Here is a 13,549-nt window from a genome sequence, read left to right on the forward strand (position 1 = left end):
AAATATTAAAAATTCTCCCTCTCTCTCTCTCTCTCCCTTAAAAAAAAAAAAACTTGAGAATCAATCTAATAAAAGAGGTGAATGAAGACTACAGAACACTAAAGAAAGAATTGAGGGGCTGGGAATGTGGCTCAATCGGTAGCGCGCTCGCCTGGCATGCGTGCAGCCCGGGTTTGATCCTCAGCACCATATACAAACAAAGATGTTGTATCTGCCGAAAACTAATAAAATAAAATAAAATTCTCTCTCTCTCTCTCTCTCTCTCTCTCAAAAAATAGCTTTAAAAAAAAAAGAAAGAATTGAAGAAGACCTAAGTAGATGGAAAGACCTTCCATGCTCCTGGATAGGCAGAATTAATTTAGTCAAAATGGCCATACTACCAAAACTGTTATACAGATTTAATGCAATTCCTATTAAAATCCCAATGTAGAGAAAGCATCATGAAATTCATTTGGAAAAATAAGAGACCCAGAATAGCCAAAGCAATCTTTAACAAAAAGAATGAAGCATCACATACCAGTCCTAAAACTATACTACAGAGCAACAGTAACAAAAATGGCATGGTATTGGCACCAAAACAGACATGTAGACCAATAGTACAGAATAGAAGACACAGAGAAAACCCATATAAATACAGTTATCTCATGCTAGACAAGGTGCCAAAAACATACACTGGAGAAAAGATAGCCTATTCAACAAATGGTACTGGGAAAACTGGAAATCTATTATGTAGTAAAATGAAATTAAATCTCTCTCTCTCACCCTGAACAAACACCAACTCAAAGAGGATCAAAGACTTAGGCACTAGGACAGAGACCCTGCACCTAATAGAAAAAAAGTAGGCCCAAATCTTCATCATGTTGGCTTAGGACCTGACTTCCTTAACAAGACTCCTAAAAAGTGCAAGAAGTAAAATCAAGAATCAATGAATTGGATGGATTCAAACTCAACGGCTTCTTCTCAGCAAAAGAAACAATGAATGTTGTGATGAGAGAACCTACAGAGTGGGAAAAAATCTTTACCACACATACCACTGATCTCCAGGATATATAAAGAACTCAAAAAACTCAACACCAAAAAACCAAATAACCCAATCAATAAATGGGCTAAGGAACTAAACAGACACTTCACAGAAGAAGAAATACAATCAATCAATAAATATGAAAAAATGTTCATCATCTCCAGCAATTAGAGAAATGCAAATCAAAACTAATGTAAGATTTCATTCACTCCAGTCAGAATGGCAATTATCACAAATATAAGCAATAATAAGTGTTGGCGAGGATGTGAGGTAAAAAGTACATTCATCCATTGCTGGTGGGACTGCAAACTGGTGCAACCACTATGGAAAGCAGTATGGAGAAGCCTCAGAAAACTTGGAATGGAACCACCATTTGACCTGGCTGTCTCATTCCTTGGTCTATACCCAAAGGACTTAAAATCAGCATACTACAGCCACATCAATTTTTATAGCAGCTCAATTCACAATAGCTAAATTATGGAACAAAACTAGATGCCCTTCAACAGATGAATGGATAAAGACAAAGTGGACACATACAGAATGGAATATTACTCAGCCTTAAAGAAGAATGAAATTATGACATTTGCAGGTAAATGGATGGAACTAGAGAATATCATGCTAAGTGAAATAAGCCAATCCTCCAAAAAACAAAAGCCAAATGTTTTCTGTGATAAGTGGATGTTGATCCATAGTGGTGTGGGGTGGGGTAAGGAAGAATGAAGGAACTTTGGTTTGTGTAGAGGGGATTGAGGGGTGGGGTGGGGCTGTGGAAATGGGAAGGACAGTAGAATGAGACAGACATTATTACCCTATATACATGTATGATTACACTACTGAGTGACTCTGCACCATGTATAGCTAGAGGAATGAGATGTTGGCTCCATTTGTGTACATGTGCACAATATGTCAAAATGCATTCTACTGTCATGTATAACTAGTTAGAACAACAACAAAAAAAACCCACATAGCACAGCACACAACAACAAAACAAAGTTGTAAGCATCATAGTACCTGATTTTAAAACATGTGACAATGATACAGTAATCAAAGTAGAATGGCACTGGCACGAAAACTGACATACTAACCAAAGGAACAGAATTGAGAGAACAGAAATAAATCTGTGCAGTTATATGGCCACTTGATCTTCAACAATAGTGCCAAGACCATACGATGGGTGAAAGTGGGGGAAAGATGTCTCTTCAAAGAAGAGTTTTTGGAAAATTGTATATCCATATGCAGAACTAAACTGAACCTTTATCTCACACCATACACAAAATCAACTTGAAGTGGATGGGATACTTATACATATCTGGAACATGATTAGATGAAAACCAATGGGCAAAAACTGCTCGACATTGGTGTGGTCAATAATTTTTACAAGCACAAGGACAAAAAAGCAAAAATAGGCAAGAGGGATTCCATTAGACTAAAAAGCTTCTACACAGCAAAGTGAATCATGAACAGTGAAGAGACAACAAACATATTGAGAGAAAATATGAGAAACAATACATGTGAAGGTATTAGTATCAAAAATACATAAGGATGGCTGGAGTTGTGGCTCAGTGGTAGAGTGCTTGCCTAGCATGTGTGAGGCACTAGATTGTATTCTCAGAACTGCATATAAATAAATTAATAAAATAAAGGTTCATCAATATCTAAATTTAAAAAAAATACATAAGGAATTCAACTGAAGAGAAAAAAAACCCCGACTAATTAATTGGCAAAGTCTAGAACAAAAACAACAAAAACATAGCACAGCAAAACATACCACAGCGGGTATAGCATGTACTTGTTTAGCATGTAAAAGATTCTGGGTTCAGCCACACGCAGTGGTGCACACCTGTAATCCCAGCAGCTTGGGAAGCTGAGACAGGAGGATATCAAGTTCAAAGTTAGCCTCAGCAAAAAGCAAGGCACTAAGTAACTCAATGAGACCCTGTCTCTAATAAAATACAAAATGGGGCTGAGGATGTGGCTCAGTGGTTGAGTGCCCCTGAATTCAATCCCCAGGACCAAAAAAAAAAAAAAAAAAAAAAAAAAAAAAAAGTCCTGGGTTCAATCTCTAGCACCACAATAAATAAATAAATGAATAAAATAAAAATAAATGGGCAAAAAACCTGAATAGACATTAATCAAAAGATCTTACAAATGACCAACAGGTATATGAATGGTTGACATCAGAAATCACCAGGGAAAAGCAAATTAAAGCTGTGAGGAATCACTTCATACCTGTTAAAATAAATTTCACCAAAAAGACAAAATATAAGCCAGGCATGGTGGGGAGGCTGAGGCAGGAGGATCCAAAAAACTGCCTCAGCAATTTAATGAGGCCCTAAACAACTTCACAAGACCCTGTCTTAAAATAGATAAATAGATAGAGCGAGCGAGCTGGGGATATGGTTCAATGGTTAAGTGCATCTGGGTTCAATACTTGGTACCAAAAGAAAAGGACAAAAAAAGTAATAAGTACTGATGGTAAGGATATGGAGAAGAGTGCAAGAGTGAGAATGTAAATCAGCACATTACAGAAGACAGTATGGTGTGAGGTTCTTTAAAAAATGTGAAAAAGAAATACCACGTGATACAGAAATCCCAATTCTGGGTAACCAACCATGTGATACAGAAATCCCAATTCTGAGTATACATCCAAGGAAATGAAATCCATATGTTGAGGATATATGTGCACTTCCATGTATACATACCATACACACATGCATACATGAAAGAGAAAAAAATCTTGTAATTTGGAAAAACATGGACGAATTTGGAGGACATTATACTAAGCAAAATATGTCAAGCATAGAATGACAAACACTGCATGATCTCACATGCTGAATTCTTAGAAGCAGAGTGGTAGTTGCCAAGGGCTGGTGGGCTGGTGGTGGTGGTGGGAACAGATGTTGCTTTAAGGGTATAAAGTTAACTAGTTAAGACAGAATGAATATATTCTGGAGTTATGTATTATATGATGACAATATTTAATGTATTGTTCTTTTGAAAACTACTAAGACAGTAGATTTTAAATGTTTTTACCACATACACACAGACAACAAAGGATAACTATGTGAGGTGATGAATGTGTTTATTATCTTGATTGTGATATGCATCTCATATATATCAAAACATCACATTGTGCTGGGCGCCTTGGCACACACCTGTAATCCCAGCAGCCCAGGAGGCTGAGGCAGAAGGAGTTTGAGTTCAAAGCCAGCCTTAGTAACTTAGTGAAGCCATAAGCAACTCAGCAAGACACTGTCTCTAATAAAATACAAAAAGGGGCTAGGGATGTGGTTCAGTGGTTAAGTACCCCTGGGTTCAATCCCCAGTATCAAAAACAAACAAACAACAAAAATTTTCTTAAAACCCAAACATCCAAAACATCCATTGTATATCATAAATACATACGATTTTGTCAATTAAACCTACAGGAAGCTGGAAAAATGTATTTGCAAAATGAAATACAGACGCTCTTTGACTTACAATGGGGTGACATCCCAATAGATTAAAATATCCTAAATTAGAAGTGCATTTTATTACCCTTAAATCATGACCATTATAGCTTAACCTAGCCAACCTTAAACATGCTAACAACATTTAATTAGCCCACAGGTGGGCATCGTGAGAGCGGATAATATCTCATATTGCTAGCTGAAAGATAGATCAAAATTCAAAATTTGAAGTTAGGTTTCTACTGAATGTGTATCACTTTTGCACTATTGTAAAGTTGAAAAATTTTAAGTCTAGGATCCCTGTTCTTATGTTACTGTGTGATGGATGGCAAAACCAGGTCTGGATGTAAAATAAACTATAAGAACACTGTTTTGAGAATTAGTGCCTCTAGGAAAGGGAGAGTTTCCCTCCCTTTTCTGGTCAGCTCTTCTTCAGAAAACCTAATTAACACAATAGACCTCTACCTCTTGGATTGTGAATAACTACCCTTAGGAATCTAACTACTTCCCTTTGAAGTGTAAATGTCCCTGTTGAGGATACAGATTTATCTAAGGCCTTGTGAGAGAAGCCAGTTCTTACTGCCCTCTGCTTCTGTAAACATGCTTCCTGCTAGAAACCCTGTGCATGACCATATATTGTGCATACTAGAAATTTTATGGCAGTGGATAGCCTCTAAATAGACTTGTGAGAACTAAAAATGGGGGCTCAGAATTTGTAGTGTGATCTCTGGTTCTCTCCAAGTGCCGCTTCTTGTCTGATTCCTGCAACAACTAAATGATGATGAAAATGAAACTTTCAGTGCCTTAGTGGAGATGTCATGTCACTTGACAAACAAAGCTTGTGTTAAATAAATGTGAAAATCCCCCAATTAATGCAGAAATATGAATGGTTTTGTTTAAAAAAAAAGTTTTTTTTTGGAGCTGGGTTTTGAACCTGGGGCCTTGTGCATGCTATACAATCACTCTACCACTGAGCTAAACCGAGAGTCCAAAAAGAGTTCTCAAGTTCTCTTGGCCCACTCCTTTTCAGTATATTCAAAGATTGATGGTACCATTTTAAATTAGGAATATGGTTAAAGTTGCTTTACTGCTCATTCTTTTGGTTTCCTTATCTATAACTGAGGATAGTAAGAAATAAAAGTCCACTTTCACAGTAATTGGGAATGAGTTAAATGTGAAGTGCTAAGAAAAGAGCATGGAATACAACCAAGTGCTTATTTTTTTAGCAGTGGCTCTTGTTATTAACACCTTTTCTAAGGCATGGTTTCACTATCACTTGAGGCTTGTGACTTCCATGTCCACCACAGCTATTTGTCCTGCCATTTCTTCTACCTCTTAAGTCATGTCCACTTAGATATATGCATGGCACCTCAAGTGAAGTAAATCAACTCCATACCAAACTAGCCTTTTTAAATGTTATTTCTGTTAATGTTTCTATTGTTATTTCAGTTACACTGTTAATCTTGGAATCATCTTTTCCTTTCACATGAGACAAAATGCCATTTTTCATTACTTAGAAAGGCAATGCTTATTCATTCTAGAAGACGTGGATAATATGGAAAGACAAAAATAGGCAAAAATTGTTCATAACCAGAACATCCTAAATTTCTATTTAAAATATCAACCTGTTTGATGTTTTCCCACAGAATTCTACTTTTTTCTTTTAAATTGTGGTTTTTTTTTTTTTTTGGTTTTTAGTTGTAGATGGACACAATACCTTTATTTACTTATTTATTCATATGCGGTGCTGAGGGTCAAGCCCAATAACACACCTGTGCTAGCCACACGCTCTAGCACAGCCCCTGTCTAAAATGCTCTCGCCACTGGAAACGTTTTATCGATCTTGTCTGAAGCTAAGATTTTAAAATTCGAATTCCTAAAGTAAGCCTTCCTGAAGATTCGGGAAATACAAGTGACTCCAAAACCTCAAAACTCAGACTGTTACCATGGTTCTGCTGTTAAAATGCCCCACGCACCGTACACGCCTCTCACAATGTCACTGTCCGAATACACAGCAGGTGTGCCCTACCTTTTAGTCACTCACTCTTAAGTTTCTCACCTCCTCGAAAGGCGTGCTTCACACTCACCCTGACACACCCTATGTGACCCACCGCTTCTAGAAAGGCCCTTTCACGCTCGACCCAAACGGCCGGCTTCTTATCGATACAGTATCGCACGGCATCCAGAACTTTAAAGATTTCAGAAGGAAGAAAGGTACCTCGTGGCGCGGGACCTTCCTCCCCCGCCTCACCGGGCGCCCGCGGTCTAGCCACCCTTCACCCCCCAGCCTGGGAAGCCCGGCGCGCCGAGTCGCAGGCGGGGTCGGCGGGCCGGCCGGGCGCACCGCGAACGCCGCCGTCGACGGCGTGGCGCACAGTACTGGCGCCAGACGCACGCACGCCGGCCGGCCCCTCCGCCGGCCACGACGCTGCGTCACGGGTTTTCAGGCGCTGAGCTCCTGGAGACAGCGACTGCCGCGGGGCCTCGGGTCGGCCTGCCCGCGCTCCGGGAGCCCGGTCGGCGGCGCGATGAGGCGCAGCAAGGCCGACGTGGAGCGGTATATCGCCTCCGTGCAGGGTTCCGCCCCGTCGCCGCGAGAGGTGAGTGGGTCCGGGGAAGACCGGCGGCCTTTTCTGGTCCCGGCCGCGGCGCCGGCGTCATGGCTCCCGGCGGCCGCCGCTGCCTGGCGCTTTTCGAACGTGGAGGCGCCGGCCGGCTGGCGCGCTCCTGTGGGCGGCGTGGCGCTCTCGAGCTCAGGGTGGAGGCGGGAGGAGTAACTGCGTCGAGGGCTGGAGGCTCTGGGCGCCGGTGTTTCCTCTTCCTCGTGGCCCTCCTCCCCACCATCCTCACTCGCGGGCCCGCCTGGGCCAGTTCTTCCCTGGGCCCTCGCGGCCTCATCCCCGGTGTTGGGGCGTCCGCCGGCCCCCAGTTGGCGCTCCAGGTGCCACTTCCAGCCGGGCTCTTTCAGTCTCCAGAACACCCTGCGGCGGAGGGTGAGAGCCTGTCAGAACTGACGCAGCTCCACGGTGGGCTTTCGTCGCTAGAGTGGGTGACATCGTGGGCGTCTGGCGGACCAGAGCAGGAACAGTCATGTTTGCAGTCCCGCAGCGCAAACCACCCAGGAAGGCCCCTGATTTCGAGGCTTATATTGCTGTGCTTTTGTGAACGCTTTTCCCTCTCCACTCCCCCCCCCCCCCGTACCTCTTTGGGAACTGCTTTACCCCCCCCCTTAATTTTAAAGGGAAATCTCTGGAACTTTAAATTTCTTACAGATCACCGTTCAATGGTTTTTTAAGCTTTTTCATACACTTGCTCTTATGGCATTTTTCCTTTTTTTAAGGTCAGTAATGTGTTAGATGCATTTTGGGTTTAACTAAACTAGTAATTGGATGTGGAGAATAAAGAAAAAGCTATCAAAGGTGGATGTGCACGGGATCTTGAGTCAGTTTGGGGTTCAATGGTCACACCTTTACCATTTATATTGGAATTTGAGACATGTTAAACTTTTCATCAATAAAATTGACTGGTGACATTGATTGAATTAGGATGATCTATGTTAAACATTCAGGGCAGTGCTTGAGTACTAAATAAACGTTAGCTTCAGTTATTTTTAGTACTGTTAAAGGGACATTAACTCAAGGTCTGTTTTGGGCAAGAACCTATGAGAGTATATCTATAAGTAATATTTTTTTAAAGAAACTTATGGATGATTATGGTTATAACAGTAACATAATTGTGTGTGTGTGTGTGTGTGTTTTTAACCATAATTACGCTGAGCTTGTTTTTCACAACCAACAAGCCATTGGGTTTTGAGACTTGCAGAGGTTAAGATACCAGATAGGTGGCTCAGCAGGATTAAACTTTGTTTATATTAAACTAAACTTTATTGGGAGGGTTTCTGTAACTCCTGAAATTGAAGCAATTTTAGAGCTTCCTTGGGATTCTTAATAGATTAAGAATCACTGGACTAAACAGAAGTTAGAATGGTTTTTGAACTACGTAGCTTTTCCATCAAATAAAGTAGGGTGGGGGCAAAATATTTAGAATTGATTATTATGGCCACCCCTTTTTTACACTTAAGAGAGTATTATTTTGGTCATGTGTGTTTCCTCAAACAAGATGAAATCGTTTATCTTAGAATCTGAGGGTTTCAATGGAATATGGATTAGCTAAGTGAGTAACTTTGAAACATGTGGAGCTCTTCTCTAAAGTTAGTTCTGAGTGAAATGACAAATCAGGGTGCTTCCTATAGCTTGGAAGGGCGATTGTGGCCAGGGCAATGGCTGAAAAGAATAGAAAGGGATTAATGTCTTCTTTTCTTCCAATTTGGCAGAGTCTGGCCATCTTTGAACTGGCCATGCTTTCTAGGATGTCCAAATTCTGGAGTGTGTTGATGTGTCTGTAATCTCATATCTTCCCAGTCTTTGTACTTTAATTTGTTCATCCTGCTAATTTACTTTCCTTCCTTTCTTCCCTCCCCTCCTCTTTCCTTTCCTTCTTCCTTCCTTCCCATTGAACCTAGTGACACTTTACTACTGAGCTGTGTCCCCAACCCTTTTTACATTTTATTATGATTCTGGGTCTTGCTAAGTTGCAGAGGCTTCCCTCAGTTTTGTGGACCTCCAGCTTTGCTGGATTCCAAGGTATGTGCCACCATGCTGGGCTCATTTTGTCATTTTCCTTCTCTCCTTTTTGCTTTGTCCTTGTTGAAAATGTCATTCTTTCTATAGTTTTTCTGTTTCCAAATTGCTTCTGTTTAGTTTTGTTAGATTCAGTGTAGTTGGCTTCCCATTCTACTGATTCAGAAGCTACTGGACAGTTCTTAGTTATTTTTCTACCATTTACATCTGTACTTACTTTGGGGGGGCAGGCAGTGGGGTACCTGGGATTGAACTCAGGGGCACTTGACCACTGAGTCACATCCCCAGCCCTATTTTGTATTTTATTTAGAGATAGGGTCTCACTGAGTTGCTTAGTGCCTTGCTTTTGCTCAGGCTGGTTTTGAACTTGTGATCCTCCTGAGTCTCACCACTAGGATTACAGGCATGCACCACCTCACCCGGCTGTACTTCATACTTTTGAGTAACATACATGTATACTTTTATGTCTTGATCCTCTCTTCCTTATTTACTGGCATTCTGTTGTACATCTCCAGTATAGGCATTTGATCACCCCCCTTTTGCCTGTATTGTTATTGCAGCTTTTGGCTAAATGAATATTTAGCATTTATGTGATGATAAGTTGAATATTTTTGTATTTGAGTTACTCTTGTTATATAGTTTTATTTTTCCTGGAGTTAATTTTTTTTCATTTGTGTATGATGTATCGTATAGATTCTTTATTCCAACTCAGCAATTTAAACTCTTTTAAGTGTGATCAAACAGGTCACCTGTCCCACAATTTCATTTTAAAAAGATTAAAAAAAACAATTTATTTATTTATTTTTTGTAGTTGAATACATTACCTTTTATTTTTTTATTTGTTTTTATGTGGTGCTGAGGATCGAACCCAGGGCCTCACTTGTGAGAGGTGAGCTCTCTACCGCTGAGCCACAACCCCAGCCCCTCCTGTTTTTTTAAAAAATCTTTTTCTTTGAGGGATTTTTCTCCATGTTGCCTGGGCTGGCTGGCCTTGAACTCTTGGGCATAATCTATCCCTCCTGTTTCAGCCTTCTGGGTAGCTGGGATTATAGCCACTGTACTAACCTTTTTTTCATTTGTTTGAGTACTGGGAATTGAACCCAGAGGCACTTTACCACTGAGCTACTTTTTTTTTTATATTTATTTTTTTAGTTATAGGTGGACACAATATCTTTATTTTATATTTATGTGGTGCTGAGGATCGAACCCAGTTCCTCACTCATGTTAGGCGAGCGCACTACCTCTGAGCCACAATCCAAGCCCCACCACTGAGCTACTTTTTATTTTTGATTTTGAGACAGGGTCTCACTGAGTTGCTTAGGGCCTGTCAAATTGCTGAGGCTGGCCTGGAATTTGAATCCACCTGCTTTAGCCTCCCAAGTTGCTGGGATTGCAGGCCTGTGCCACCCGACTTTTTAATTTTTTTTCTAGTTTAAAGAGACCTCTAGTCTTAATTGCTCCTCCTCGTCTGATTTGCCTTTCTGCTTCCTACAGAGCTGTGCTCCTGGGACTTTCCATTGCTATCACCTTGGGAATTCCCTTCACTTCTTTTTTGTGTTAGACCTTCTGTTTCTTGTATTCCAGGTCCAATTGAAAATACTTTATTTGTTTTGGTACAACATAGTCACATTTTTTTTTTTACATTGTATATCTGAAAAACCCAATTTGATTTAATAATTTGGTTATCAAAATCTTGGTTCAGAATAATTTTTTTCTTAGTTGAGAGCATTGTTCCATTTTGTAATAGTTCTAGTTTGGTGGAATTCTTGTTCTTGAGAATTTACAGATTGTCCTTATTTTCTCCAGTTCTGGAACATTTGTTACATTATTTCTTTTATCATTTTTTTCTCTCTTACCTCTCTGATGTTTTTATTACATTAACAGAAAGGTGAACCTTTGAAACTGAGTACAAAATCATTTGTTGCAACCATTTGGAGGGGGTGCTATAAGAGAGGGGAAGTAAGTTGCAGAATGGAGATAATATTCTTCTAAAGATCATTTTTTGGGGGAGGCGTACCAGGTGTGCTTAACCCTAAGCTACATTCCAAGCCCTTTTGTGCTTAACCCTAAGCCACATTCCTAGCCCTTTTCAATTTTTTTATTTATGATTTTATTTTATTGATTCTTTTTAGTTATTACACATGACAGTAGTCATTTTTAATTTTGAGACAGGGCCTCGCTAAGTTGAAGAGGCTGGCTTTGAATTTGTGATCCTCTTATTCAAGTTGCTGGGATTAGGGGCATGTACCACCATGCCCAGCTATATATTAGTTTTTTAATAACAGTTGTTTAGATGCTGTAGTCCTCTTTAATAAGATAGTTGAAAGTAAAGTAGGTTATGGAATTATTTTTCTATTATGTGTTAACATTATACCCTATAAGAATCTCTTCACATTTACAAGAATGGGAAACAAGCTCTGATGCCATTTTGACTGTGGTGGTGTTTTTTATCACACTTCCTTTATCTTTTAAATTTATGTATTCACTGGGAGGAGGGGACACTGTATACCCAATTCTTGTATATTCCCTTTTTTTTCCCTAAAAGTATTTGTGATTACTTGCAGTTCTGTTCTTGACAAATTTTCTTTAGTTTTTCTTAAGAATAATGAATAAACTTGGTTCATAGTTTTTCAGTTTTACTGAAGTTTCTGAATGTCACTATTTTTACATAAAAGTAGAGATTAAAAAAAAAACTTACCTAGGAATCAAACCTAGGGCCTCAGTTCATCCATTGCAAATGTATATTTCAGTGGGTTTGTATATATTATATTACTAATTTTTTAATTCTTGAAAATATATACAGTCATCTCTCCATAGGGAATTGGTTCAGGACCCTCCTTGGGTACCAAAATTCATGGAGTTTGAAATTATTTATATAAAACAAAATGATATTTGCATATAATGTATGCACATCTGCCAACATACTTCAAGTCATCTTTTTTTTTGTACCAGGGATTGAACTCAGGGGCACTCGACCACTGAGCCACATCCCTATCCCTATTTTATATTTTATTTAGAGATAGGGTCTCACTGAGTTGCTTAGCGCCTCGTTTTTGCTGAGGCTGACTTTGAACTCACCATGCTCCTGTCTCAGCCTTCCCAGCTGCTGGGATTACAAGCCTGCATCCCTATGCCCAGCTAAGGAATCTCTTAGATTACTTGTGCAGGTTGAGCATCCCTAATTTAAAAATCCAAACTCTGAAATGCTGGCATTTTGCCACAAGTGAATAATTATACACACCCAATTTGTAGTGGGGTTTTAGTCAACATGCAGGTGTACTAATGAATTTTGTATTTAGATTTGGGTCCTATCACAAAGTTATCTTATTATGTATATGTGAATACTCCAGAAAATTGAAAAATAAAAATAAAAACACTTCTAGTCCTAAGCATTTCAGATAAGGGATATTAAACCAACAATACCTAATATAGTGTAAATGCTGTATAAGTAGTATTTATGCTGTGTTATTTCAGGAATAATGACAGACAAAAAAAGTCTGTACGTGTTTAGTACAGATGCCTTTTGGGGGAATATTTTTGAGCCAAGATTGGTTGAATCTGAATGTGGGAATGGAGAGGACAACTATATGCTAAAATTTGCCATTTTAACCAATTTTAATTGTTCAGTTTGGTGGTTTTCAGCCTTATATTCTGTAAATCCTTGATCCATTTTAAGTTACTTTTTGTATATGCTGTGAGGTAAGGGTTTAACTTCATTCTTTCCCATGTGGAAATCCAGTTGTATCGTCACCAACTTTGAAGAAGCTGTTCTTCACTCTGTCGAATGCCTTGAACCCTTGTCAAAAATCAAGTGGTTATAGATGATGGATTTATTCCATTTCTATAGTCTGTTCTATCTGTTCCTATGCTAGTACTACATTGTTTTAGTTGCTAAGTTTTGAAATTGGTGAGTTTCCTCAGCTTTATTCTTTTCAAGAATGTTTGACTATTTGGGGCCCCTTATAATCCCACATAAATTTGAAGACTGGCTTTTTCGTTTCTGCAAAAAAAAAAAAAAAAGTTTAATTGGAATTTTGATAGTGCACTGAATCTGTAGATTGCTTTGGATAATATTGACATCTTGAAAATATTAGGTCTTCCTATCTATGAACACAGAAGTCTTTGTATTTATTTAAAGTCTCTTTTGCAGTACAGGGTATCAAACCAGGGGAATTGTGAATTTTGTATGCTAGGCAAGCACTCTACCACTGAGGCTGGTTTGTATTTGGGATTCTCAGCCTTCTGAACTGAGACTACTGGGATTACAGGTATGTGCCACCATGCCTGGCTATTTAAGTCTTTAATTTTTTTAGGTAATGCTTTTTTTCAGGGTGCAAAGTTTTTACCTGCTTCATTGAATTTATTCTGATACTTTATTCTTCTAGATGCTATTATAAATGGAATTGCTTTTTAAATTTTTTTGTTTGATTTTGTTTTTA

At 39.2% G+C, this 13,549-nt stretch overlaps 1 protein-coding gene across 7 annotated transcripts in view; it reads left to right on the forward strand.

Annotated features, from left to right (window-relative positions):
• The first annotated feature begins 6,805 nt into the window (after positions 1 to 6,805).
• LOC308633047 (E3 SUMO-protein ligase RanBP2) overlaps positions 6,806 to 13,549 on the forward strand; it is a 64,874-nt gene continuing 58,130 nt past the window's right edge. For 5 of the 7 annotated variants that reach the window (XM_081265492.1, XM_081265490.1, XM_081265493.1 and 2 more), the window contains exon 1: positions 6,871 to 7,070. In XM_081265492.1, coding sequence (XP_081121618.1) covers positions 6,999 to 7,070 — 72 coding nt within the window. In that variant the 5' untranslated portion in view covers positions 6,871 to 6,998. Of the gene's footprint in view, positions 7,071 to 13,549 lie in introns of all 7 variants that reach the window. The other 2 variants (XM_081265495.1, XM_081265496.1) reach the window with 1 other exon arrangement.

This window comes from Spermophilus citellus (assembly GCF_964194105.1).
Source record: "Spermophilus citellus genome assembly, chromosome: 13".
NCBI classification, from domain to species: Eukaryota; Metazoa; Chordata; class Mammalia; order Rodentia; family Sciuridae; genus Spermophilus; species Spermophilus citellus.